Raw genomic sequence first — 27511 nt, 5'->3', positions numbered from 1 at the left:
GGTGGCTTTAGGTAGAAATGGTTCCTGGTAAAAAATATTACAATATGTCTAGATGTACTCGTTCAAAATATGACATATAGTTAAAAGAAGTTGCTGGATCACGGTTCTTTTATTTAATTGAAAGACTTATATCGAATCGGAGACACTTATTTCAGTCTGAACAGTTGCACTTGTTGCATTGAACTACTTAGTTCTTTAGTTTAATTGAAGAACTTTATGTAAAAAACTAATAACAAAACCGCGGACACTTGCTTCGAGCCAAACAATTGCATTTCAAAATAAGAGTTCGCACTGATCTAGCTGGTTTGGTTCGGTTATTTAATTTTTCAATTTATTATGCATAGCCCAAGTTAAGTACCTTAATGACTTCCAACTTGGCTCTTTTTTGCATGCATAATAGATATCTAGAGATCTAAAACTTTGAAAAGTCAGATTGCCGAATAGTATTAGAGAAAGCCCTATGAATAAGGCGAAGGTCGATACTGTTATGCGGATAGCCTTTACTTTTTTTAACAAAATGAAACATGGTTAAAGTTTACATTTAATGACTCTTCTGTAGGAATAGAAATACACAATATGCATTAGTGAAATTAGATTTTAAATCTTGCTTTAAGTTTAAACATGTCCAAGGTTCTAAAAATCGCTAGGCGCTAGTCGGGCGGTGGCTAGAGGACTAGCGCCTAGGTGGTTTTACCATTTTTAATTTTAAATTATTTTTATAGCATATAAAAATATAAATAAGAGTATATATGGACATTTATATACAAAAACTTATTATAATCTATCCATTAGAATAATAAAAAAATTACTTCTATAAGAATATATTTTATATTTTTATTCCCCGATTCCAATGCCTGTCAGTCACATGACCTGATGGGTTCTTTATTCATTTTTTTTGATCTAAATGGGTGCTTTATTCAACACAAACCCATGGAGTCAGCTTCTCAACTTTGTACTTCTCTCTCTCGTTCTTTTAGTCTCCGGTTTGAGCAGCGGTGCAGAGGATCCGAGCTAGCACCAAGCGACGTAGATCTTCAAGTCGGGTTCTCACGCCGGAGTTTATGGATATAATATTTCAGGTTCTCCGATTTTTTTTTTTTGCTAGTGTACATGTAATCCACTTGAACAGAATGTAATCGTAAGCGCCTTTGATCTAGTGGAGAATGGAGTCTCTGATATACCAGCGGCTGCTTTTGTGTTCGGGTCGTCAAGTCAGGAAAAAGGCATTCAAGTGCAGGTTCGGCAAGCATCCAAATCTGAAGGAGCTTGAACACGTCGCCGCTGTGAATCGGAGTGGTCCAAGGAGCTTGAACCCACCTAATGCCTAACCGCCTAACCCCTCCCAGGCGCCTAGTCGCTCGCCTAGGCCGCCTAACTCTAGCCCGCCCAGCCCCCCTGATTTGACATTAATCGAGTCGGACAGCTGCCGCCTAGCGCCTAGGCGGCCAACTTTTAGAACACTGAACATGTTATTTTCATTGCTACAAGAATAAGAGAATTAAAATAAGAACACAATTTTTTTTTTTTGGTTAATTCTAGACAGCACCTGATGTATAGCCACGATTTATCTTGGAAGGGAGCTTTTCTAATGAGGACACTAGTTGATGACTTTTTTGTGAGACTCACTTTTCAATCACATTTCTGTAAATCAACCGTTAGATGTTTAGATATTTATGTGTAGATCATTTATGCAAATTTTCAAACAAATTGAAAATCGTTGAGGCATTCATAATCGTGACTTATTAGCTATGAACATGAACGGTTCATGTTTAACAGATTTTGTTCTTCCATTAATTTAATCTAGTTCGGTGCCTTAACGATTAACAATTTTTTTTTCTTCCAAAAATTCAGAATTGATTTACTCATGCATACATAAACATCTAAGTGTTTATTTACCGTGTCTGTAATGTAATCAAAAAGTGAGTCTCTCAAATCGTTAATTGAAAAGTCCTCAAGACTCTCTATCTTGGGATAGCAAAATTTCGAAATTTGCTGATAGATAAAAGTAGAAAGAGGGGTATTATCGTCCAATGAAAATGGGATAGCGGTGGAATTTAGAGGAATGATTTGAAATTGAAGGTAGAGAGAGGCATTAAGACGGAGACGGAAAATTCATTAAGACAGACAGCCCTAAATACACGCTTACTATAAACCCAAAATCCTCGTCTCTTCTCGTCTCTTCTCTTCTCTCCCCTTGACATTTGATTCAACTAGAAGCTCCCCAGAGGTCGAACCGCTGTAAGTTGTCTCTCTTCTTCTTAAATTTCGTTTCTTTCGCTGATTTATGTCAAATCTGAGATACCCATTTGCGCCGGCCTAGACATTTTCTGTGTTTATTGCATCATCAAAAGACTCGTCATTAGTTTGATTGCTATGAGATAGTGTGACTAAAGAAACCAACTTTAGTCCTCAGTCTCTGAGATTTGAGGACAAAACTTGGATTTTGCGTTTCTTGCTTTGCTGCTTTTGCAAAACTTGAATCCGGATCTTGAATACTGATGATATGTTCTTCTGCAATGGTTAGTTTATATAATTTCATTGGGCATAAAATAAAATATTCAGTAACCCATTCATTCTCTTGATCATCGAAACTTAGGTCAATAATGGGTAGAAATTTAGCCCCAGTACTACAGAGAGAATTGGAGAATCTTCATAAAGATGCTGATAGTCGTAGATCAGCAATGAAAGCACTGAAATCCTATGTGAAAGATTTGGACTCCAAGGCAATCCCTATGTTTCTTGCCCAAGTTTCCCAGTCCAAAGACTCTGGTCCTTTGAATGGGGAATGCACCATTTCTCTCTATGAAGTTCTTGCTCGTGTTCATGGTGTCAAAATCGTCCCTCTCATAAACAGCATCATGGCAACCATAATCAAGACACTAACTTCGAGTGCAGGGTCTTTCCCTCTTCAACAAGCATGCTCAAAGGTGGTTCCGGCCATTGCTAGATATGGGGTTGACCCTACCACCCCTGAAGACAAGAAAAGGCATATCATTCATTCACTTTGCAATCCTCTTGCGGATTCCCTCTTGGGTTCTCAAGACAGCTTGACTTCTGGAGCTGCCCTTTGCTTAAAGGCTCTTGTGGATTCTGATAATTGGCGTTTTGCTTCAGATGAGATGGTTAACAAGGTTTGTCAGAATGTTTCTGGGGCTTTGGAGGAGAAATCTACTCAGTCGAATGCACATATGGGTCTGGTCATGTCTCTTGCAAAGCGTAATGCTATAATAGTTGAACCATATGCTAGGTTGTTGATACATGCTGGACTGCAGATATTGAACAATGGTTTAATAGAGGGGAATTCTCAGAAACGCTTGGAAGCTATTCAAATGGTGAACTTCTTGATGAAATGCTTAGATCCTTGGAGCATTTTATCCGAGCTTGACTTGGTTATTGAAGAAATGGACAAGAGTCAGTCAGATCAGATGGCTTATGTAGGAGGGGCTGCCTTTGAAGCTCTGCAAACTGCAAGGAGAATAGCTGCAGATAAAGGCCCAAAACTTGAAAAGGCTCATTCAGTCACTGGCTCAAACTTTAGTAGGAAGGACCATAGCAAGAGGCGAAATTTATCTAGTGCTGGCGATCAGTCCCCTGCATCAGTGTCACCTGAGTCACAGACCCTTGATTCCTTTATAGAATATGAATCATGGGTTGAATCACCTATTGCACTGGGGCAGGTTTCTCACAACTCAAATTATGATAGTAGGAGTGTCAACCGGAAACTTTGGAGTCATGAGCGTGGAGGAGTTGATGTGTCTCTCAAGGATGGTTTGTTCTCAGGAATATCCTACTCTAATGCACATTCAGACTCTGGGAATAATCAGTTCATGAACAACGAAGGAGAGTGCACAGAAGAATTTTCAGGTTTCCTTCAAAGAAATCCTAGAAATGGAGTATCAAGAAGTGCCACAACCAGTCCCCTGGTAAGTTGCTCCAGTAGAATTTAGTGTTTTCTAAATTTTTAATTCATTTTATATTTTATTTTAATTTTAAAGATTCATTCAATGGGTTGATTGAGATGGGGCTACTAGTTGTATCAAACTAGTTTATAGAGTAGGTGATCTGAAAATTATGCTAGCAAGATGGTGGTGATAATCTGCTTGCTGGCTTGCAACAGCAGAACAGGGATTGCCCAAGGAGCCTTCTTATGCCCAAGTATTTGGCAAGTTATATGCACTTAAATTCCAGAGTCTCAAATCCCAAGACTGCAAATCTTGGGATAGTATTGAATTATGGTGTTGCAATTTATTCCTGCTGTCCACTGAAGCTTTAATTTTAACTAAACTGGCGAACCTTTTGATGTTTTTGTTTATTGATTTGGTATTGATTCTGACAACTATATTCCTGTTGTGCTTCAGAGGTCACGAACTCCAGTTGATGTTGATAATATCATCTTCAAAACTCCGAGGAGGCTTGTTCATTCTCTTCAGGATCCATATAATGTCAACTCAGACTTCTCTGAGAAACAAACTAGAAGAGTTAGAAGTTTATCCTTGAGCGAAGATTGCAGCCCAAATGTCAGGTACAATCAAAATGGTTATTCACATGGTGCGACTTATGACCGCAATGGTAGCTTATATGACGGTGGTAGTGAGCAGTTCCAAGGTGGCCCTGAATCTGTATCATCAACAGATGGTAGTCCTAAAGACGCTGATTTGCAAGCATTTCATGATGTGGTTCCTGAAATAAAATCAGAAATTCAAGATTCTGGCATCAGAAAACCCCTTCGCAAGGCTGCTGTAAAATTGTTCTGTGGTCTCTCTTTTGCACTACTTGCAGTAGTTGTTCCGTTAGCTTTGATTACTGATCAAGGTCAAGGTCATGAAGGTTATTATCTTGTTCCAACTTAGTGTATTGATAAAAGAAAACATGGTAGGAAGCAGCTGTGAATGTTTCTGTAACATTAGAATTTGACCATCTGAATCAGATGTGGATGCTGAATGTGCTGAAAAGAATGTGTTTGTTTTTAGCAGTTAAAGAACAAGGTTATTGAGTTGATGTTTATCATTTACTGTGTGTCTTGTCAAATTTTACATGAAAATCTTATGCATGGTTATGACGTCTGCAAAGATATTACTGCAACCTGGAAATGGTTGACTGCAGAATTTGCTTTATTTAGAAGTAGTAATCTTCTCTGGTAATTTTTCAGCAACCATTGCATGCCAACATAGCAACACTGGAACAAGTTTTGCATCCATATAATCAAGAGCTACTTCATCTTTTCATTGACAATCTCATAACTATAAAGTTTTTGTTCTCATAACCACAGTTAGAGATTTGGATTGTGTAAGCGCTGTCCACCTGTCCATGATTCCTTAGGCCCCAAGATTATTGGATTGAGCACTGCCGACTGGCCAATGCAGATATAAGCATATTCGCCGTAGTATTCATGACTTGAGCCAGGGCTGAACATGTATAGCTCTTCAAACCCATCTCTTCCAACCACCACTGAGTTTCGTCTACCCTGTTCCATTCCATGGCAAAAAAACAGTGTGAACCGCAAGACAGACACCTTGGCAATAAGGAAAATGAAAAATGAATGTGATTGTGCCAACACAAGACAATTGCTTCCTTAAGTTTGTAAAAGTACAGTACCCACCCTGTCAATGATTGTGAAGTCTCGAGGCGCACTGGTGTATATTCGACACATTTGCTCCCTTAAGTTCTTATAATTGTCATCTTCTTCCCCTTCCTCCATTTCTTCTTCTTGTTCAGTTTCTGTTTGGTGGCCATTCTTAGGACCCCAACCATTGGATGTCATTTGTTTCCATAGTTGGCTGAATTGAGATTCACTTTTCTGGTCACAATCTGGAGGAATTATAGCTGAACCTGTCAAAATGGGTAACCTGCCAAAGAAATCTGATCTTTCCAAACCAACAGCGTAAGTAGCGTCTGGTGAGCTTACTGTCAGATGGCTTAAAATACACCCACTTAGTTGGAGTGACGAAGAATCAGAGTTATTAGAGACCATAAGCTGTGAGATTAGGACGTCGTCTTGGAGAGTCACAATGTACTTGACTTGAACCATGTCATGGGAATCAGTGCTGATCAGTTCGACCTGCATTAATTGCATTATCAAGTGGTGTTTTCTCAAAGAAATCAAACACGTCATGAATGATGGAACTAGATAAGTACCTGAATAGAGTCCTGAGGATTTCCCGTGATGTCATGAAGAGCCCAATTACTTGGAGACCATGAAACTTGTTCTTGACCGAGGCCGAGACTGAGACATTCCAAAGCCACAGACACCCCTCCTCGGATGGTATTGGCTTCTTCTTCTTCTTCTTGTGAGACTGAAGATTGGAGCAACTCAACAGTGCCACCATGCCACATGGAGGCTTTGTAGGACGCGATTAGGCCACTTGGCAGCATCAAGATGGCTTTGCTGCCATTATCAAGACTCATCTTGGCAACGCAATCGTCACCAATGCCTTTGAATACCACTCCACGGCCACTGAACTCTTGTTCCAGGTAGTCCACGTTGATGGGTTGTTGAAATGGGATTGAAGCAACAGCTGCAACTCTAAGTGGGAATCCCCTCTTGTTGTAATTAGTACAAGAGCAAGGACGGGATTTGGATAACAAAAATGGACTGGAAGCCACGGTGGTCATTGCCATTTGCTTTCCGCACTTTGTTTCTCTTCTACTTGATTGAAAACCAATCAATGATATAAAAGATGCAACCGGCCGGATAATGATACACTCGTACACACCGGGGAGATATTTATTTTTTTGCTACAAGACATTTGCTTTTAAGATTTCAATGAACAAGGCCCAAAGCTGAACATATAAAAACTAAGGCCCAACGGGGGACATAGTGGTAAACTGTTTTATTTTTTTTGGTTTTATTATTATTATCATTTTTTGGGTCGAAAAAATTCATCTGATAAGCAGGTAGTAGAATAATGTTCCACCCTTAAAGGGGTTTAAGAAGCCGTATTCAGAGAAACTACAAATAGTACACCTATTTTTTTTTTTGAAAGGGGTTTGGAACCCAGCCTAGCTGGGAGGCTCAGCCCCACGCCCGGTTCCATTTATTAAACTAATATTAAAATTTTGCATCGGGGGGGGGGGGGGGGGGGACATAAAACCTGAACCCCGAGCTACAATAGAACTATTACAATAATCCTCGTAGAGTACATCCTGAATAATAACAGGAGTCCCATCTAACCACACATCATCAATAAAAGATAAACTAGCAAGGTGTGCAAGCCTATGTGCAACACAATTTGCTTCACGGTAAATATGTCGAATTTCCACAGATTGAAAAGCAGTTAAGTACTCCTTACAATCATCAAAAACCCGACTTACCTCCGAGAAATTCTTCTCCTCATTCTTGAGTGCGGCAATCAGAAGGGCAGAGTCACTTTCAATTTCTACTTCCGTCCAACCTTGGTGTATACCAAGAAGAAGACCAACTCTACACGCCTCAGCCTCCATATTAATAGCCGAGTGTGCATGCAGAAAAGGTCTAGCAATGGCTGCAATACCCGTGCCCAAATCATCTCCTTTGTTACCTCTTCTATAGTACACCTATTTAAAACAAAGAAAACTTGAAATGAAGCAACCATTTCCTTTGTTACCTCTTCTCTAGGAATGGCAATGAGGCGGGTTGGGGATGAGGATCACAATACCATCCCCATCCCCGAGGTTCATTCTCCACCCCCATTCCTGCCCCAATCCCTAATAAAAATATATTGGGGATTCCCCGTCCCCATCCCTACTGGGGACTAAGCCTCCAAACCCGCCCCAAATCCCCAATAAGAATTTAATAAATAAAATAATTTTTTTCTCATATTGTTTTTTTAAAAATCAAAATCTACAACAAATAAAATTAAAACATAATTAAATTTATAAATTATAATTCAATGAGACAGTGACTGCAAAAGTCAAAACACCATTAAAGCAAAAGTGTAGCCATTAAAGTAAAGTAGTAAATGTATATATTTGTAATTTATATTATAAATATATATATATATATATATATATATAAATAAAATATATGTATATATTATTGGGGCGGGTTGGGGATGGAGATCACAATATCATCCCCGCCCCATCCCCAATCTTAGATAACGGGGATTGGGGATCCCCATCCCAATTTGTCCCCAAATTCTCCCCCCATTAGGGGCGGGTATCCAACGGAGCTCCGCCCCACTGGGGATTTTTGCCATCCCTACTTCTCACTTGAGTTGAGGGAGGAGAAGGCAAAGCTTCCTTCACCTTTGATCTTAGAATCTTCTTCCTTCCTTTGATCTTCAAACTAGACTTATCAGCTTTTGGTTTAGGGTTTAAACTCCTTCTGCTTTTGGCTTATTTCAAGCACCTTTTGTCTTACATGAATTTTTCTTATAACGGACATGATACTAATCAAATGGTTAAACGTTTTTCGATATAGCTATTTTTTTGTAGGATTCATATGTATATATATAACTAGAGAATGAGTAATTTATATTAAAAATATAATTTCAAGTTTACGGAAGTCCTTATATATATATATATATATAGAGAGAGAGAGAGAGAGAGAGAGAGAGAGAGAGAGAGAGAGAGAGAGAGAGAGAGGATCTAGAGAGGACCTCCTTAAACTTGAAAAGTGAGGATGTTTTTATTTTTAACTTGTAGTTTAATAATCTAAACCATTCATCATCTAGTTACATACACACATATGAATCCTACAAAAAATTAACCAAATCGAAAAACGTTTAACCATTTGATTAGCCCAATATACATTTTACTTTTATCTAATGAACCACATTTGTTTCCACAATTTTAAATGACCAAATGATAATGAATTTGGTTGATTTTTTATATACACAATTCTTGCCTAAGAATCTAAAGGATCAACAGTTGAGATCATTTAATTAGGTCACATACTAGTGTAAAATAGTGAAAACCCTCAAATTCTTAAAATAAGGTCATCTCTAGAACAGGTCTTATATATATAGGTAGGTATACACATGTATTTCTAACATATTCAAGTCGTTCTAGAATAGACTCTGAATTTAAAATTTGTCGATATTTACTTTTTCCAACTATTATGCAATGTAATTCAACGATATAAATATATTCATATGCAAGAAACTTCTAAAAGATCCAAAACTATTTTGTCATTTAAAATGTACAAAAATAAAATAAAAAATGTAGTCCCAATAAATTAGATAAGAATCGTAGGAATTAAATGACTTAATTATTTTCAATTTAACTACTTTTCTATCGGATTCATAAGAATAGGGAACTCCAATAGATAATAACATGAAGGAAATATGAGTCCTCAAATTTCAAATTCATCCCTATAAACCTAGTTTCATCACAATGATTCTTTCTGCACACCAATTTCAGGGGGAAACAAAATGACAAAAACCTCTCTTCCTCATCAACAGCTCACACTCTACTAAGCTAACAAATGACTGAAATGTGAAAATTAGGCACACACCTAAAGAACAAATGGAAATGTAAAGGCTAACAGCTCCCAAATTTTATTTGTAATAAAACTACTAATCTTCTCCTAAAAAATTGGAGATGAGTAGAGCTCTTTGAACCACACTAAGGTTTCAACACATGCTTAATAACTTTGTTATAGATTCGCAGCCGAAGGGATGTAAACAGATATGGTGGGGTAAAGCAGATGCAAAAGATAGGCAAGATGCAAGCAAGTGATGGAAGGAGTTGAGATGAAAAAATGAAATAGATATAGAGATTACATCCATCCACATCAATGGACACAACAGGTACTCATGTATGTGGAGTGGTGAGATAATAGTGTTTCAAGCACCAAAACTCATAGGAGATTTTATGATAACAATAGGAGCACATTGGTTTTCTTATACAAAGTAGGAATATTTTCACAATTTTTATTTCTAATTTTTAGTTTTTTAAGACGTACTATGCTACCGAATTATTTTAGTCATCTCCTTCCAAAGGTAAAACATTTACTTCCCTCAAAACTTTTGCTGCATCCTCTGGGAAGACTGGATTTATGTAACAGCCAGTTCCAATTTCAAAACCAGCTGCAACACTTAACTGGGGTATTATTTGCAAGAACCAATGGGAGTGAGGTAACTCTGAAGCACCGTCCTGAAGAGGAGAAGTCTGAATCATGAAATTAAATGGTGGATTATTCAACTGCAAAGCCATCTTCCGAAGCATGAGCTTCAGGATCCCCCCAAGGTCAACTGCCTGCAAAGTTGCACAGTAAGTAATAAGAAAGCAGTCCAAGTAAATAAATCATCAGATCAGCTGAAAACTTTTGAGTAAAGTTAATATGGTTTCAGATGCATGTCAAAGATCTAAGCCAAGTCAATTTAAAGTTGTATGCTCATTGTTTAGGATTTTTCACCATTCCAGTTTTATTTCTGGAGAACTGATTTGGGCCAAGGCCCCCGTAAAGGCATTAGCTCTCAGTTTTCCTTTTCAAAGACAAAGTCCTTATGCGCATATATTCAAGCTTCATAAAAACCCTATTATACCATCATACAGAAAGCATCTTCTAGTTAGGACAACTGGTGCAAAAAGAAACCAACCTGAGAAGTTATTCACATTGCAATTTACAATTGTATAGTAAGTGATCGTCAAGCACGGACCAGGAAAAAAAAGAAGAAAGAGTTATCAACTAACACGGATGCAAACTCATACTTGTGTTTCATTTCTGACCGGAAACAAAAACCAATGTCTCTTACCCATTTTCAATATTCGAAATTACATAAGCATTGAGCTGAATTGTGCAGATGGCAGGTGATAAGAAAAAAAGAATGAAAAATCAAAGAAGAATTACCTTGTCAGCATCAAGTTCATGGAAATGAGGAGAGTGAGTGAGAGGAATGATCCACATCTCGAAGGGAAATGTAGCAGCATAAGGTACAATTGAAATAAAATGGGGCGATGCATGGATCAAAAGATCGTTCGAGTTGAATTCACAGATACTACATTTGCCAGTCCGATTAAAATAGTCCTTCATAGAGTCAAGTCGAGCAGCAACAGCAGGAGGAACAATAGGCAGAGCCATCATCTGACTGTGAGAGTGACTCATTGATGCCCCAGCTGAAGCACCATGGTTTTTGAACACCTTGAAACAGAGACCACCATCATGAAATCTAGTAAACTAACTAACTAGATGTGAATACTACTAGTCATAAATAAATGGTAAAGATCGAAACCTGGACGTATTTGATGGAATGATTAGTGATCAAGTGTTGGATCCTGGTGGTATAGGCCCGAAGAACATGGGCGATCTGAGTTGGGGAAAGATCGGAGAGCTGAACAGAGTGAAGCGGGGTCTCAACCACCACGTCGTGGAACCCGAACCCAGTCATGACCTGACCCAAGGAGGAGTAGGACTCCTCCTGGGCAGGGACAGGGACGGGGACATCCGCACGGCTCAGCGCCGGGTACATGTTCTGGATCACTCGGAGATTCCATTTGGGGTCGTCGGGTGGAACCCGGAAGATTTCGGGAGCGCAGTCGTGCTCGTTGCCAAGACAAAAGGGACAAGATTGTTGATATTGTTGTTGGGTTGGCGTCGCCGGTGATTTGGATTTGAAGTCCGAAGGTCGCTTGGCTCTGGCCGGTGAGAATATCACCCACCGGTTTGTCACCCAGTCCTTCCTTATTTCTCCCATTTTTCCTTTCTCCATTTACTGTTACTCCTCATCGATCACTAATATTAAACCCTATGGCCCTCGAGAGGAGTCTTTTTCGATATCTTCCTATTCTTTTATCAATTAGGAATTTAGGTATCGTTTGGTTCACAGGATTGAGGGCTTGAGATTATATTTTTTTATATTTGGTGTATATAAGGAAATGAACAATTTTCCATATGGAGGAAAGTGAATCTTCTAATCATCTAAATGATTCATTTTTCCAACATTAATTACATGATACCACTGCATGGGTGTGTGAGTTACTAACAACTAACCCGATCAAAAAAAAAAAAAAACATTAATTACATGATAAAAATATATTTATATCCTTGTTGAAAATTGTTATTGATAATTTTATTTAGAAAGTTTATGATTTGTGTTTTAACATATGAGGATATAAATGAAATATTAGTATAATTTAGTTTCATTTCCTTACACAAACCAAACATTAGAATGAAAATAAACATATATTTTCCCGTTGCTTTCCCAATATCTCCAAACAGTGGAAAGGAAAGCTAATGCTGCAATGCCCAGCTCCCTAGCTACTTTTATCTCTAATGATTATGAGTATATATGGGTATTGAGTACTGTCTCTTTCTAATCCCAATTAAGTAGTACCGTTCCATCTTTGCTAATATATTGGTTCGTTAGAGATGCCAACATTTAGTTGTGAAAGAAACAATGCGATAGGTGTTACAATGATGATGTTACTTTACATGTCAAAAAAGATGTTTTCTTCTCTAACCCTCGCTAGAGGGTTTTCTTGGCGGCGGCGGTCTTGCACCTGCGATTGAGCAAGGTTTTTCACCTCTCTCTCGTCTTTTCCTCGAGGTTGACAGCGGGCTTGCTCGACGTTTCCTCGTGTTCATAAACTGTGGTCTTTTGCTTTTGGCTGTGAGAGGGGCTGGAGTTCGGGAACCCGGTTTGGAGTTGGATTTTCAGATCAGTGATCCTCTGGTTGAGAGGACCGGAGAAGTTTTGACGCTTGGGCCACATTGGTCGAAGGCGTCTGGCGATGGTTGGCAAGCTGCGATTGGTGACGGGGATTGGAGGGATCCGGTTCGTGCTTCTCTATTGGACGGTAGCAGTGATGAATCAGTGCACCGATCGTGGAATTCTCCCTACGGAGGCGCTGACAGGGATGCTGCTAGCCGGGACAAGGTTGGTCGCTATCTAGTGCAGGGTTTGGTCCTTGACGGCGGCAGCGGTGGTTGGACTGAGGTGGAGGCTGCCCAAGCTAGGGTTTGGTCTATTTGGGCTTTGTGGACTTTGGTCTTAGTGTGGGCTCATATAATATTTAAGTTTGTATTTTTTATTTTAAGTCTGGGCTCTCATCCTTTTTTACGAGAGGATGATGGGCTTTTTGTTTTATTTTTTTGAGTGGGGAAAATCGACAGGAAACAAGTGGCCTCGTAGGTAGTTTTATTGATTTCGGGGTTACTTTGTTTTTTGTTTATGCGCTTAATCAAAAAAGGTGAGTGTGCTAGGGGTGTGCTAAGTAGTATGCTCGTGTGAGGGGTGTGTTAGTGTTGTGTGCTCTATGTAATGGCTTCTAGTGACGGCCCTCTGGGCAAGTCATTATTGTACTGCTTGCTGAAATGCTGAATGAGATTGACCTTTTCACCTCAAAAAAAAAAAAAAGGAAAGCTAGTGGGAAATTTATTTTCCTTTCCCATGCCATGAGCTTTTCTAAGAAATTGATTTCCTTTCCTCCACTAATCTCTCCCCCAAAATCAAATCAATAAATTAAAGAGAGTTTCAGATTACATATAATTGAGAATCTGTATTGCCTATGTATGTGTGGCCAAATTCATTAAAAAGTCATCCAACAAATATAGAAAGGGATTTCACCTAATCTTTTATCCCTTATGAGAGGTTATGACCGAGATCAGCACTAAATCAAAAGAGATTCACAAATCGTCTACCATATATAACGAATCTCATATGAGGAGAGAAAACAAAACCCTTCTCTAGCCAATATCAATTATCTATGGCAACCTCGCAACAATATCGTTATTCCTCTCCACCAACTGCATTACAGTTTTGTCACTCAGACAGTGATGACGACGACGATATTGATACGAAGGAAGATGAGCAAGACAACAATTCTCCTTCCTTAGTGGGCTCCGACATGGAGTACCAGTGTGAATCCGATACTGAATCGGAAAGTGCTGATTGTTCTGAAAGAAAATTCAAGTCTAGCAGTACCAAAGCAAACCAGAAGATGAAGTCTTCCGTGCGAGTGCGAGTATGGGAGGAGGAGGAGGAAATTACCCTTTTAAAAGGTTTAATTTCACATAAATCAGGAAATTTCAATATTGAAATCACCAAGTCACTCCCCAACAAGTCAAAAACGCAAATAAAGGATAAAGTCAGGCGATTGAAGGAGAAATGTCAAAAGTGGAAGGCCGGCAAATTTGCAAGTCCCCATGAGAAGAGGTTATACAACTTATCAAAGAAAATTTGGGGTAATATTTCTGCTACTCGTACTACTTTTAATTCTCATACTATTAATTAAAAATAAGAAAAAAATACAGTTTTAGTCATTTAACTTTCGCTTGATTGACACTTTGGTCACTCATGTTTATAAAATCTCACTTTAGTCACTCAACTTTAACTCCGACTATCACTTTAGTCCGCCGGTGGATTTTTCTGATAAAAAAAGTCATATGACGCCTCACATGCCATTTTTTAAGAGTTATTTTCGTCCTATAATTTCAGAAAATTTCAATCTATATTCAAACCAAAGGTCTCATATCTCTTCAACATCTTAAAATAACCCTTAAAAAATGACATATGAGGCGTTATGTGACTTTTTTTATTGGAAAAATTCACCGGCGGACAAAAGTGATAGTCGAAATTAAAGTTGAGTGACTAAAGTGAGATTTTATAAACATAAGTGACCAAAGTGTAGATCAAGCGAAAGTTGAGTAATTAAAACTGTATTTTTTCCTAAAAATAATGATAATAATAATACTAATGTTACTACATTTATATGTAGAACCTGATCTTAAAAGAGGTGAACACGAGAAAAAATCGATTAATGCTGATGCTGTTGGTGATGATAAATCGAAAACCACTAGTGATACGGAGGACATGGTGCATGTAAATGATGATGTTATTATTAAGGCGTTTGATGAATATTTATTGCGCCGGTCACTTAAGATTAATGAAGAAGAAGAAAACAAGCGTTCTGAATTGCTGGACAAGTGGAGGAAAGTCGCATATAATAAAGCTCGACATAAGTTGGCCATAGCCGAGTTTGCACTAGAGTTGCAACAATATAAACTCGATGCCTACAACAAATGCTAGATCACACCCATTTGCAAAACTAGTTATGTCTTTCTTTGAGTGATTTTTTTGTCGTTTACTTTATTTTTTGGTTTTAAGTTGGTTAGTTTGCAAAGTAATTAGCTGATTATGTTATCATTTATTAACAGATGTACTAGCCTTTCAAATGTATTCTGGATGTGCTTAACTTCGATTGTAACTCTCCCCATTAGAGGTCTGTTATACAATTCCTTCTTCTGATTCAAAACAACCAAACATGATGCGTATAAAAAAAAACACCCAAACATGATATATGGGACTAAAAGACTTCAAGAGTTCAAAATAAATAAAAAAATGTTAAAGACTGAAGATGTTGAAAGTTTTTTTTTTTTTTTTTTGAGAATAAGAAAAGATGTTGATGTTGAAAGTTGAAACCCATCAACAAGTAGAATTTTCCAAATTCTGCACCAAAAGTCTAAAACAGGCCAAAAACATTAACCAAGTTGTATTGGAGTGACAGGCTAACAGGCTAATGTTTAGTCAGCCAAAGACATCGCCGAGGCTCCTGACCCCATCTCCGTCAAGCAAGCCCGCTTCTCTTTCCCTTTGAATTCAATTATGATGAAAATTGATAGAGATCATTCTAATTCCAGTTGATTTGGGTGCCTTCGATTACAGTGATTTGTTTGAAATTATTAGAAGTGAGTGTCTGATCTCACTGCATTACTATTGTGTTTATTGCTTGGTTAGGATACTTCTGGTGCCAATTCTCTCAAGGTTGCTTGTCCTCTGTGACCATTTCCCCTCTTAGACTTTAACAGTATTGCAAATTTTATTAAGTTTGGACTTGTTTATAAATTTCAACATGGAGAATTCCTCACTTAATTTCCATTCTTTTCTAAAGCTTCACTTTGTTTTCTATGACTAGTATGTTTCCTTAACATACTTGCAGCGAGACACTATGTCAAAAAATGCTTCATACCATACCCCTCAGACGACAGAAGACGTTTTTTCTGTGGTCTGATTTTTTTGAACGTCTTCAGACAACAGATTTAACTATTTATGTCGTCTAAATGGTATCAAAATCAACACCAATTCAACTTTTTCAAGTTTGTTATAATTTAGAGAATTCAGACAACAGATTCTGTTGTCTGAGTAAAGGGAAAAATTTATCAGGACAAATTTTTTTTTTTGGTTGAACGTACTAAAACTTAATGTGAACTATTTGCAAAAAAAAAAAAAAAAAAAAAAAAAAAAAAAAAAACAGCAGATGCCTAGCCTATACCCGAGTTTTCTCAACACTTGGTCAAAAAAACATAAAGTTTCTTTCTCAACCCTAACCACACGACAGCCGACCTCCTCTTCATCACCCTCATCCTCCGCCTCCGCTCCCATCCTCCTTCTCCGGCTCTGACGCCGGAGCTCCGCGGAACTCCACACTCCCGATCCAGCTTCTCTCTCTCCTTGGAACTTCCAACCCGTCTCGGCGTGAGGCATCTCTGCCTCTCCGGTCTTTCAAGCCCCACCCAGCCCCCACTGCCGAGCTCCTTGCCCAGCAACCTGCAACTAGAAAACCCGTCTCCTGACTTCGTCCCCCTGAAGGTAATGGTATTCTTCTCAGTTCTCACACTGACTCCGTCCCTCTCTCTCTCTCTCTCGTCTGCCATCTCTTCCTCGTCGAAACCAAATTGGAGCTCAGATTCTTTAGCTCTGAGCAAAATAAATCCGCTCCCCACGGATGGGTAATTCTCTCTCTTTCTTGATCTGTCGATTGCTTTTTCATTATTGCTCCCTCCCAAACAGAAAATCTGGAAAATTTATTGGAGAAAGAATGACAGTGTCTCTTTCCTCTCTCGTTGATTTTAACAACGTCGATCTCTCTCTGTTAGGTTCCAGTGTCTCCCTTCAATTAAGTGATTCAAAGTTTTGTTTTGTGCGTGGGTGTGAATTTGACTTAGGGATTTCAGGGAGGAAAGATTGAAAGAATTGGGGGCGATGGAGAAGGAGCTGGTGGAGGTGTTTGAGGAGGTGATGAAGGCGGCGGAACCCACGAAATCGTGTGACGGAGACGCCGAGGAAAGCAATTCCTTGAGCCTTGGCCCGGTTAGGGATTACATTGTTTATTTTCATTTCATGGATACTCTCGGCTTGAAGAGTAATTGCTTCTTTGAATCCTCTTGTAGCTGGAGGATAGATATGGGTCTCGAACTAACCTGTCATGTACAAGCCAAAGGTATAGAATTTCTATCGAGCTAGCTTCACCCAATACATTCCTTTATCAACACTAAGTTCTCTTTTTTTTTTTTTTTTTGAACAATCCAGGTTATCGAATTTTGAGATATTTGTTGAGGTGGATTTGTTGATTAGTGGAATTAATCTGTTGTGGTTAGGTTTGTTTAAATCGTCGTCTCGTCAATTAATCTGTTGTGGTTTGATTTTTTTTTTTGTTGGATTTTATATGAAGTTTAGGTTTGATAGCGAGCTGAGTTGAAGTTTTATGTAAATGAGTTTGAAATTTGTTCAATTTTGGGAAATTAGTGATTTTGATCAAGTTTAGATTTTGCTTTGGTGTGCTTACTGTTCAATTTATATAATGCTGGCAGACAATCTCAGTTGAAGGACAAAAGAAAAACCTCCAGACTGACTACATTTTGAAGTAAATTTCTGTACTAAATATTGGTTTTCATATAGATATTTATCTTTGAGGTTGGGTCCTGTCTCACATTTATGTACTGATAGAAGCTTCGCCAGTGAAACGGAAGATATTGGTTCGAGTAATTCTCAAGAGGGTGGAAAGTTCAATGATTATTCACCATCTATAAGTAAGGAGTTCTGTTTCTTTCCTACTAAGACTGCTTATGATCCCTCTGAGTCCACTTCAAGCATGTGGAATTCAGAGGGTGAAGATCGGAGTTTGGAGCCAACTTTAAAGAAGCGCAAAGCAACTTTTAGAAACAATGAAGAGGATGGGCAATTTTTCTGCCAGCCACCTGGCCAGCCCAACAAGTTTCCTGGTCGATTTACAGGGCCAGGTTTGTAGGCATTCTTTTCTTTTTGTAGTATATATGCTTTAAAGTTCAATATCTCAATATAAGGTTCTGAATCCTTTTATGAGAACTCTCTTCTTATGTAGCTCTGATTGTGAAATTTCACAAGTTCATGTTACTTGCTCCTTTTATGAGTCATGCTATATGATCAATGTAAACGTGACATAGCTTAAGGTTGAAACATGAAACTTTCTGCATATCTGACAGAAACTACTAAGATCAGCCAATATTGAATTACTTACATTTTTAAAGTTGAATGAAAATGATAGAAACAAATTTGTGTATAAAAGATATGAGAATTTCTGGTACTGTTTAAGATGATAGCATATAGGAACTTCAATGTTTGAGGACTTCGCTGCAATACATTGGTTTTTCCCCAGAATCTCCTCTCCCCAAGCCAAAACGAAATATTAAGGAATTCTTTTTTTTGTTTTGTTTAGTTATTAACTCGACAGTTCCTATAGCTTAAATGTTGAATAATGAGATTGAATCCTTTTAACTTTGAAATGGTCCTTAGAAGAGAAAACCTTTGCTATTTTTTTTTTTTTAATGATGGATTATAGCTTTGCCTTGTCATTAGCTGATCTTCAGACTGAGAAAGTACAGTGTTTGAAGATCATTAAGATACTTTCAATTCTTCTAAATATTATCAATTCTCTGATGGTCTGTAAAGAAATCCTTTGTTATCAGAATGGTTTAGGGTTTATAGTGTGTGTACACTGCACACAATGGTTGTGGGGAAGACAGGCTGAGTTGGATCTGGGATGTATATTATCTCGTTGTGGTGTTTGGTGTAAGTGGAATGACTAGTCCATAGGAGAAAGTACCTGAAGTTTGCATTTTCTGTTTGTTGATTTCACATGTGGGACTGTTGAAAAACATACCGAGTGACCAAGAAAAGATACTGAGTGGGGCATTGTTGTGACCTCTTCAAAAAATTAGTACACTTTGATGTATATGATCATTTATTGTCACGATAAATTTCAGCTATTTCTTCTGTTTGTAGTATTAAGTATACATATTTTCTTGGTCTGGGTTCCATCAATGTCTTTTGGAAACTTTTGCAATGATAGTTGTTCTCAGATTTACTTACGTTAAACTATTTCTTGAATTGGAAGCGCATAACTTGACATGTTCTTGCTGCGCAGGTTTACTAAATATCCTTTCGTAAGCTTCATGGCAGCCATCTTTCTCAAATGATTGTAAACCAACACAACCTTCACATACCTGAGATGACTGTAACAGAAATAATCAAATTTTCAGCCTGCTGTTAATGTCTTGGAAGCAGAGCTGGTACATTCCTCATCTCTTTTGATATTTTTTTTTGGGTTAGTTCTTTATTTCCATCATCGAGATGTGAAGTCAGAGGTTGATTTGCTCATGCAGATATAATGCTACAGGTCAGCAGGAGAGAAAAGAAAGAAGGAATTGCTGCTGATCCAAATATTGACACTAAAATGAAGGTAACCATAAAATTGAATAGTTTTGCCTTTGATAAATTTATATTTCTGTCAAACATATAGACATTAACATATATAATGCTGGCAGACAATCTCAATTGAAGGACAAAAGAAAAACCTCCAGACTGACTACATTTTGAAGTAAATTTCTGTACTAAATATTGGTTTTCATATAGATATTTAAGCCCTGAGAACTAATTGGATTAAAACAATTAGCTGTCATGATTTCTCTCTGCTTTTGATCTTTCAATATGTTGCATAAAGTAATCAAATCACTTTGTGTAAATATGAATAGAACTTTGTGATTCATAGAAACATCTCCTTCACTTCAATCAGCACTTCTTTCTCCATTTCATTCATAATAGTCAACACCATAGCAACATGCGGGTAATCTTTCTAGTTTGGTTGATATGTGACTTGTTTATATGTACACACAGATGGGTTCACAGTTCAAGGGTAAGATACTAGAAGATAACATGGTTGGCATTCTAAAGCAATGGCACGGTGATGTGAGGAGGAAAAGGAAGAAGGAAGAACAAGAATCACAATCTGCACACGTCTTCTTCCATGGAATGGAGCTCCATGAGGCACAACATATGTATATGCAGATTTCTTTACTTCTGGTATGAATCAAATTAGTTATATATATTTGAAGCCTACTTAGTGTAACAACAACTTTGAAGAATTGGTCAAAACAATAGAGTACGGCATTTTGGATCTTTATTCCCCTTTAATGAGATGGACTTTTGGTGTATTGTAGATTACTTGTATTGTATTTTGGATGATGTTGGCTAGGTTTAGAGTTGGAACTATGGATTGTATTTTGGATGATGTTGATGCAATTAATGAAACGTAGCCATCATTTTCAATGCAGATTTTAGTCCAATTTTATGGTTTTGATGATTGTAAATGACTGATGTTGAAATGGTTGAAAGGTAATAGATATATGCAGGTTTATGTTGTATCAAGAAAATAGAAACAACAGAAACAAATGATCATATGTTGTTTCTATCAAGTTCAAACAACAGAAAAGTAAAGTTCAAATAGCTCTCAGACAACAGAAGTAGGTGTTGATATGTTGTTTCTATCACGTTCAAACAACAGAAAAGTAGAGGTCAAATAGCTCTCAGACAACAGAAGTAGGTGTTGATATGTTGTTTCTACCAACTTCAAACAACAGAACATAACTAAAACAATGGTTGAAAGTGCAAACAAACAACAGAAAAATGAGATTGAATACTACTTCAGACAACAGAAATTTGAGTAAGACTATACTCTAAGTGACATTCAAACAACATAAAACAACTAAAACTGTAGTTGGAAACCAAATCTAACCACAAGAATCAAAATTATCTGTGGTCCAAACAAATCTCAAACAACATAACTCATGGTATAAATGTTGTTGCGTACGAAATCAGTCAACATATAACTGTCATTGTTCTTCAAATCAGACGACAGAAGCATCAACTAAGCTTAATATTGGTTCAATCAAACGACAGAAACATCAAAAACTCCGTCATCTTACATTAACTACATCGACAATTATTTTTTGAATCCGTTGATGAAGTGAATTTCCAACAACATTAATATGTAGTGGTATGGTGTTTCAGACGACAGATAGACTCCGATTCTTCAATATTAGGTACTTCAGACGACAGAACTTAAACTGAATCTGTCGTCTGAGTAGCTTATAAACGACGGAGAATATCTGTCGTCTGAATGGCTTAGAGACGGCAGCCACTTAGACAACAGATTTTTACTTCATCAGACGACAGATATGGTCTGTCGTCTGAAGCATTTTTTGGCATAGTGAGAGCACATTGAAAGGATTTGTGGAGAAGTCGGTTTAATCCCCCAAGCTTTTAGATACAGAAATATGACCGTAGTTTCTTTTGGCTGCCATGTCTACTGTATTTTGTAGTTGCTTCTGCTTGTGTTACTTTATTTATTTATTTATTTTTTTTTTTATTTTTTTAGCTGAAGCAAATAAGAGGCATGCCCCTTACTTGAATTTAATAAAAGAGTAAGAAGAAAAGAATGAACATAGGAGGGGGACCAAACCAAACCTCCCTACAAAAGCAACGAAAAGAAATAAGCTATCGTAACCGAAATTGGGGAAAACCCAATTGGTCACTCTGACAATGCGATAAAAGAAAAGATGGTGGAGCATCCCACCACACCATATTAGGAGCAGTCGTACCATAATTCGCCAAAGCATCAGCTACCTTATTACCTTCACGAAAAATATGTGATACACGAAAAGTCATTTGAGAAATCTTGTACAAGCAATTGAGCCAGCTAATACGAAGTTGCCAGGGGACCAACAAAGGAGATTTAATAAAATCCAGAATAAGAGAAGAGTCCACTTCTAGCCATATGTGCTTCCAATCACGAACCCATGCCAGCTCAATTGCCTTAATCACAGCCATCACCTCTGCCGCAATGGAACTAGGAATCTCAAGATTAGAAGCAAAAGCTCCAAGCAAACGTCCCATATGATCCCTAAACACAGCCCCATAACCTCCAACCCCCTCATCATGTTTCCAAGCTCCATAAGAATTAATCTTAACCCAACCAATCAATGGGGGATGCCAATTCACCTCTATCACTCTAGGGGCACGACGCAATCTGCAATGGGCCCCAAAGGCTTTCAAAATGCGTAGATCTTGGATGGAATTGTGCATGGTACCTGTTGCCAAACGACTAGCTGCTTGAATATGACAAGAGACAAGCCTACAAATAGTACCAACTGAAAACACCTTCCCCTCGATCATGTCTCATTTTGTTTCTAGCATTCCATACAAACCACAATATTGAAGTGAAACAAATCAACCATAAGTCTTTGAGCTGTCCACTTCGTCCTACAGCCATACCCACTTGTAAACCCTCCAAAATTGAGGGAGGAACTCCACCCAACTCAAAGAGAGAAGTAAAATGACTCCATATGGCAGCCGTAAAAGAGCAATTAAGAAAAATGTGATCAAGAGATTCAGAATCGATACCACAAAGATCACAACGAGAGACCAAAGCTACTCCCCTTCGTTGTAAAAAATCATCAGAAATCACTCTACCTCTTAAAACCTTCCAAGCTAGTAGAGACATTCGAGGCAAGATAAATTTAGACCATAATGATTTGCCCCATGCTACTGAAGGAGAAAGTTGCCGCAAAAATATGTAAGCATGCTTTGCAGTTAACTCACCAGAAGAGGAAGCAGTCCAAATAAGTTTGTCTTCTGCTGAAGGATCTGCGGCAATTGGAACTTGACTAATCCAATCACACAAGGATGGAAAATAGAAGTGTAGAAGCTGAGGCAAATCCCATGAACCATTACTAATAAAACTCGAAACCATGTCTGGAAGATCGTCCTGTAATGCAACACGGACACCGAAGAAATCACTAATGGGTCTGCCCAAGAAATTATCCCTCCAAAAAGAAATCTTATCCCCTGAACCAATTAACCATCGAGCATTATCTTGAACAACAACCCAAAATTGCCGAATCCCAGGCCAGATAGAAGAAGAAGCATAAGAACGACGCCGAATAAACCGGTTCCGAATGAATGAACAACCTTCAGATTGAGAAGAAAAAACCTCCCAGCAGCGCTTTAATAATAAGGAACGATTCAAGAGCACAAGTTGCTTAAGCCCTAAACCACCCTCATCAACTGGAGTACAGCATGACCGCCATGCCACTAGAGGAATCCCCCGCCGATCAATAGAACCTGACCAAAGAAAATTACGACACCACACCTCAACTCGTCTAAGTAAAGACACAGGCCATTCATACACTTGAAAAGTGTAAACAAACATGCTGTAAATGACAGATTTAATAAGTTGGAGTCTCCCGGTCATTGACAAAAAAGAACCCATCCAACTTGACAATCGTAGCCTTATTTTATCCACAATCGGCTGAAAATATGATACGCGAGGCTTGCCATGAAAAATAGGGGCACCCAAGTATATGAATGGAGCAGAGCCCAAAGGAATACCTAAGAAGCTGGAAATAGAGTGCCGGCGTCGATGAAAATGCTTACCAATAAAGACTTGTGACTTTTCTTTGTTGATTATTTGCCCAGAAGAATCCCCATACTCAGAAAAAAACTTCATAATTTTTGCTAAATTTCTTTGATCACCCCGGCAAAAAAACAATTACATCATCGGCAAACAATACATGAGATGGAGCTAGAGTACCTCGAGGAGAACTAATGCGCTGTAACCCACCTGAAGAAATAAGCCTTGATATACCTCGACTGAGGACCTCTTCTGCCAAGCAAAAAAGCAAGGGAGAAAGAGGATCTCCTTGACGAACCCCTCTTCCACAAGAAAAATAACCCACAGGTCTTCCATTAATTAAGAGAGAAAGCTTTGCAGACAACAATAAAGCATGCACCCACTGAACGAATGTTGGATGAAAACCAAAGGCATGTAGAACATGCAATAGAAAATCCCAAGACAACGTTGAAGGAATTGTGTCCTAAAACAATCATTTTGATGTAATTATTATTGTAATTATTATTAATCAAAAGGGCAAGTTTATTGTTCATTGCTTATATTTATATTTGATTGAACAAGGTCCAAGGAATATGAGTTAAAGAGAAAGTAATCTAAAGAGTTAGATGTGTGAGACCTTTACTCTTTCACACTCTTATCCTAAAAGGTTCATAGTCATAGGATTATCACTTGGACATTGATAATCCGGAAAGACTAGCACATACTATGTATGCTCAATATGGAGGATGATATGTCTCTTGTCATTTGTGTAGAGACACTAATACAAGTATGTGGGTGCTCTTAACTTAAAGAGTACACTAAACGCGATCATTAGAGTTCTTGTATGGAGTCTTACTTACATGTCAAACTTGAACTCTAAATTGCAATAATACAAATTAGTCCTTTGACCTGAGACACCATAGTTGTCTTATGAGTGAATGGATTATCTCTTGATGATGCAATAATATTGTGTCCCTTAATGGATATAATAGATGCATTCATTGGTATAATCAATTCGGTCATGGAGACATGTGAGTGTACAATAAGGAATCTCTATCCTTAAGTAAATAAGGTGTATGTTCAAAGATGTGATTCAATGAGTCTTTGGCCAAAGCATTGAATGAGATTAAAAAGGAGTTTTTAATCACATTCTAAGAATCACATAAGAATGAAAATCACATTAGGGGATTGACATATCAATTCCATACCCCGATGATGTGATTTAGAACATAGTGTTAGAGAAGGACCGTATTGTATTGTAATTCCAATTGAATAGGTTCTTTGTCATTCTACATTAACTAGGGTAGTCATGATATGTTGCAAGACGTCACTCATGACTTGTGAAGTCCCCGAGGATTAATAAACATTTATAATCCTAATAACAAGGGAGAATCAAAAATGGAGTTTTTGATTCGTAAACAAAATAGAATGGTTTCTATAAACTTCACTGCCTTGTTAATTAGAACCTAAGAGATCGCACACCATATAAGTGGATCCTTGAGATTGTATATGAAGAAGATTAAACAAGAGTTGGTTATGACCAAATAATTAATTAGATTTATTATTTGGACATAATTAGGTTTTTCGGGTAAAACCGAACCTATTGGGCCTAAACGATTGTCGGGCTTTTCGTGTGGACTTGGGCTTCACTAAATGAGATTTAAATGAAAGCCCAAGACACATTTTTAGTGCCCAATAACAAGTATGGACCAGCCAAAATATTGGCTTTATGAAAGTCAATATTTTCTTTTAGTAATTGGAGTTATTTCCTATTATATAAAAGTGAAAGCATGTACAAAGAGAATAAGTGTGTCTCCACACTATTATTTTCAGATTTGAGAGAGAGAGAGAGAGAAAGAGTGTTCTCTCTTGGTCCATTTTTTAGAAATTAAAGGAAAGAAGAACACTTGCATAATTTCTTCTTTTCTTTCATCTTTCTTCATCTCTTGATTCACTTGGTGAAGATCCTTAGAGGCCATATATTTTTGTGGCTTTACTTGTTACATCAAGGAGGAGATTACAAGCACAAGAAGGAGTACAAGAAGGAGTTCTTAATTCAAGGTGCTTCAAGGTGGAGGAAACACACACAAGGAGAGATCAAGGAGAGGAACTTTGGTGGTTCACTTGGATCGGATTAAAATCACGCTCCAAGGGTGAGTAGAACATAAACTCCCTCTTTGTTCTTCCTTACTATGCATGCTATATTTATATACATATCACAATAAGCCAAGATCATGGGTTAAAGGAATGGATTTTATGTTTAGTTAGTAGTTTAATTGTTAAACTAATTCCGCACTAATTAAAAAGTTTTGAAATCCATCAATTCCTTTAAACGTATCGAAAGCTTTAGTAATATCAGCCTTAATTGCCACGTTACCTCCATAACATTTCGAGTCCAATAGATTAAAGCACTCAGAAGTCGTCAAAATACAATCTGAAATGTTTCTTCCTGGAACAAAAGCATGTTGTTGAGGAGAGATTATGCGGGAGGCAATTGAAGACAAGCGAACTGCAAGGATCTTTGGAATAATCTTGAAAACAAAATTGGTGAGAGCAATAGGTCGAAATTGTTTAATTGAGTCCGCATGATCAACTTTTGGAATTAAAATAATAAGCCCTGAGTTGTAGGATGCCGATAACTGACCAGTAGTAAAGAAATGTTGTACCGCATTTATCACATCCGCACCAACAATCTCCCAACATGATACAAAGAACTGACCACTAAAGCCATCGGGACCTGGGGCGCTATCTAGATCCATAGACTTAACCACAGCCCAAATCTCCTCAGATAAAGGAACTGAAGTAAGAGCACAATTTTCTTCCTCTGTAACCAATGAAGGAATCACATTGGACACCAAACCATTATCCTGATAGTCTTCATGCTGAGTAAAGAGATCCATATAATATTCAAGAATGTGTGTCTGAATAGATTGAAGGTCATTCAATACCTTATCACCATCCCTTAGTACAGTAATAGAAGAACGATTTCGACGCGTCCTACACATAGCATGGAAAAAAGAAGAATTTCGGTCCCCCGCAGATAACCACCGCAACCTTGACTTTTCCCGGAAAAAAATCTCTTGTGCCCGAAGTGAATCATTCAAATTAGCTTGTATCTCGTTCTCCTTTGCATACTCATCATCACTCCCACCAGAAGACGCAATGACTCTTTGAATATCAGCTAAAGCCTCAAGATCCTTTTTAACTCTGCAATGAACATCCCCAAAAACCTCCCAATTCCATTTTCTAAGAGCTTTCCGTAAGATGCGTAACTTGTGCTGAAGAATAGTTAGAGGGCAGCCCAAAGAGTGAGCTGATGACCAACAACCCTTAACAAAGTTCATAAAATCATTATGTTCCAACCACATCTTCCGGAAGTGAAAAAGACTGTGATGAGAATCTGAAAATTTTGAGAAAGACATAAGAAGTGGATTATGATCAGAGCAGATTCGTGGCAAAGTGCGACAATCAAATTGATCCCAAGCAGCCAACCACTCCAGATTAGCCAAACTCCTATCCAAACGTAACTCTACATTTCCCCGAATACCTCTTCTGCTCACCCATGTAAATTCAGCACCTTTAGTATCAACATGAACAAGTTCACACACATCTGACATTGCCTGAAACTCCTCACATGAGCGCATACAAAGAGGAGCCCCACCTTTCTTTTCATGAGCACCTAGAACTGCATTGAAATCACCAAAAACCAACCATGGACCAGTTACAAAACTTCCCTTCACCATAGCGATATCCTCCCATAATTGGCGCCGACCTACCATTGTAGTACGAGCATACACTGCAGTAATAAAACAATTAACTCCATCAAACATTACTTGCAGAGAAACCTGTTGTTCCGAGACAGATAGCACTCGAACCCAAGGTATAAGAGAGACTCTACAAAAAACCCATAAATTCGGCCTTAATGAACCTCGATCATTAGTGCATACCACCCGCAAGCCTAGAGTATTCCAGAAAGACAGAGGAATAGACTCCAAAGAGACAAAAGGCTCCGCTATACATAAAATCTCTGGGTTGTTAGCCCTGACAAACTCTGTTAATGCATCTTGAGTGGGGTTATTTGCAATTGTGTTACTTAATATCTCCATGT

General features: G+C 38.1%; 4 protein-coding genes and 1 long non-coding RNA gene across 5 annotated transcripts; 3 read left to right on the top strand and 2 right to left on the bottom strand.

Moving 5' to 3' along the window:
• Positions 1-2086: 2086 nt before the first annotated feature.
• LOC133721475 (protein SINE1) lies at positions 2087-5029 on the top strand. Its single transcript, XM_062148097.1, has 3 exons — positions 2087-2238; positions 2597-3923; positions 4359-5029. Exons 2-3 carry the CDS (start codon positions 2604-2606, stop codon positions 4848-4850), a joined length of 1812 nt encoding a protein of 603 aa, XP_062004081.1. The 5' UTR covers positions 2087-2238; positions 2597-2603; the 3' UTR covers positions 4851-5029.
• Positions 5030-5172: 143 nt separating this feature from the next.
• LOC133721476 (protein NDH-DEPENDENT CYCLIC ELECTRON FLOW 5) lies at positions 5173-6695 on the bottom strand. Its single transcript, XM_062148098.1, has 3 exons — positions 6136-6695; positions 5600-6058; positions 5173-5464 (listed from the first exon to the last, which is right to left on the bottom strand). The coding sequence occupies exons 1-3, from the start codon at positions 6616-6618 to the stop codon at positions 5270-5272; spliced, it is 1137 nt and encodes a 378-aa protein (XP_062004082.1). The 5' UTR covers positions 6619-6695; the 3' UTR covers positions 5173-5269.
• Positions 6696-9666: 2971 nt separating this feature from the next.
• LOC133722461 (ADP-glucose phosphorylase) lies at positions 9667-11668 on the bottom strand. The gene is made up of 3 exons (XM_062149349.1): positions 11154-11668; positions 10772-11062; positions 9667-10176 (listed from the first exon to the last, which is right to left on the bottom strand). The coding sequence occupies exons 1-3, from the start codon at positions 11628-11630 to the stop codon at positions 9901-9903; spliced, it is 1044 nt and encodes a 347-aa protein (XP_062005333.1). The 5' UTR covers positions 11631-11668; the 3' UTR covers positions 9667-9900.
• Positions 11669-13626: 1958 nt separating this feature from the next.
• LOC133723305 (probable transcription factor At1g11510) lies at positions 13627-14948 on the top strand. Its single transcript, XM_062150116.1, has 2 exons — positions 13627-14122; positions 14638-14948. Exons 1-2 carry the CDS (start codon positions 13627-13629, stop codon positions 14946-14948), a joined length of 807 nt encoding a protein of 268 aa, XP_062006100.1.
• A 2460-nt stretch (positions 14949-17408) lies between these two features.
• Positions 17409-20273, top strand: LOC133723729 (uncharacterized). The gene is made up of 4 exons (XR_009853227.1): positions 17409-17938; positions 19102-19246; positions 19340-19416; positions 19851-20273. It is a non-coding gene; the product is annotated as an uncharacterized LOC133723729 (long non-coding RNA).
• Positions 20274-27511: the final 7238 nt, after the last annotated feature.

The sequence above is a fragment of the Rosa rugosa genome, chromosome 7 (genome assembly GCF_958449725.1).
Source record: "Rosa rugosa chromosome 7, drRosRugo1.1, whole genome shotgun sequence".
Lineage (NCBI taxonomy): Eukaryota > Viridiplantae > Streptophyta > Magnoliopsida > Rosales > Rosaceae > Rosa > Rosa rugosa.
Note: the sequence above shows the minus strand (reverse complement) of the source record. Positions and strands in the feature narration are given on the sequence as shown.

Bases quoted from the DNA above. Each gene is read 5' to 3' on its own strand.
- LOC133721475 (XM_062148097.1), top strand. From the start codon at position 2,604: ATGGGTAGAAATTTAGCCCCAGTACTACAGAGAGAATTGGAGAATCTT. The intron at 3,924-4,358 runs GTAAGTTGCTCC...GTTGTGCTTCAG, and splicing joins GTGCCACAACCAGTCCCCTG to AGGTCACGAACTCCAGTTGA.
- LOC133722461 (XM_062149349.1), bottom strand. From the start codon at position 11,630: ATGGAGAAAGGAAAAATGGGAGAAATAAGGAAGGACTGGGTGACAAAC. The intron at 11,063-11,153 runs GTTTCGATCTTT...CTCTGTTTCAAG, and splicing joins ATTCCATCAAATACGTCCAG to GTGTTCAAAAACCATGGTGC. The intron at 10,177-10,771 runs GTAATTCTTCTT...GCAACTTTGCAG, and splicing joins ATGAACTTGATGCTGACAAG to GCAGTTGACCTTGGGGGGAT.
- LOC133723305 (XM_062150116.1), top strand. From the start codon at position 13,627: ATGGCAACCTCGCAACAATATCGTTATTCCTCTCCACCAACTGCATTA. The intron at 14,123-14,637 runs GTACTACTTTTA...ATTTATATGTAG, and splicing joins GGGTAATATTTCTGCTACTC to AACCTGATCTTAAAAGAGGT.
- LOC133721476 (XM_062148098.1), bottom strand. From the start codon at position 6,618: ATGGCAATGACCACCGTGGCTTCCAGTCCATTTTTGTTATCCAAATCC. The intron at 6,059-6,135 runs GTACTTATCTAG...CAATTAATGCAG, and splicing joins ATCCTCAGGACTCTATTCAG to GTCGAACTGATCAGCACTGA. The intron at 5,465-5,599 runs GTGGGTACTGTA...GGAATGGAACAG, and splicing joins ACTTCACAATCATTGACAGG to GGTAGACGAAACTCAGTGGT.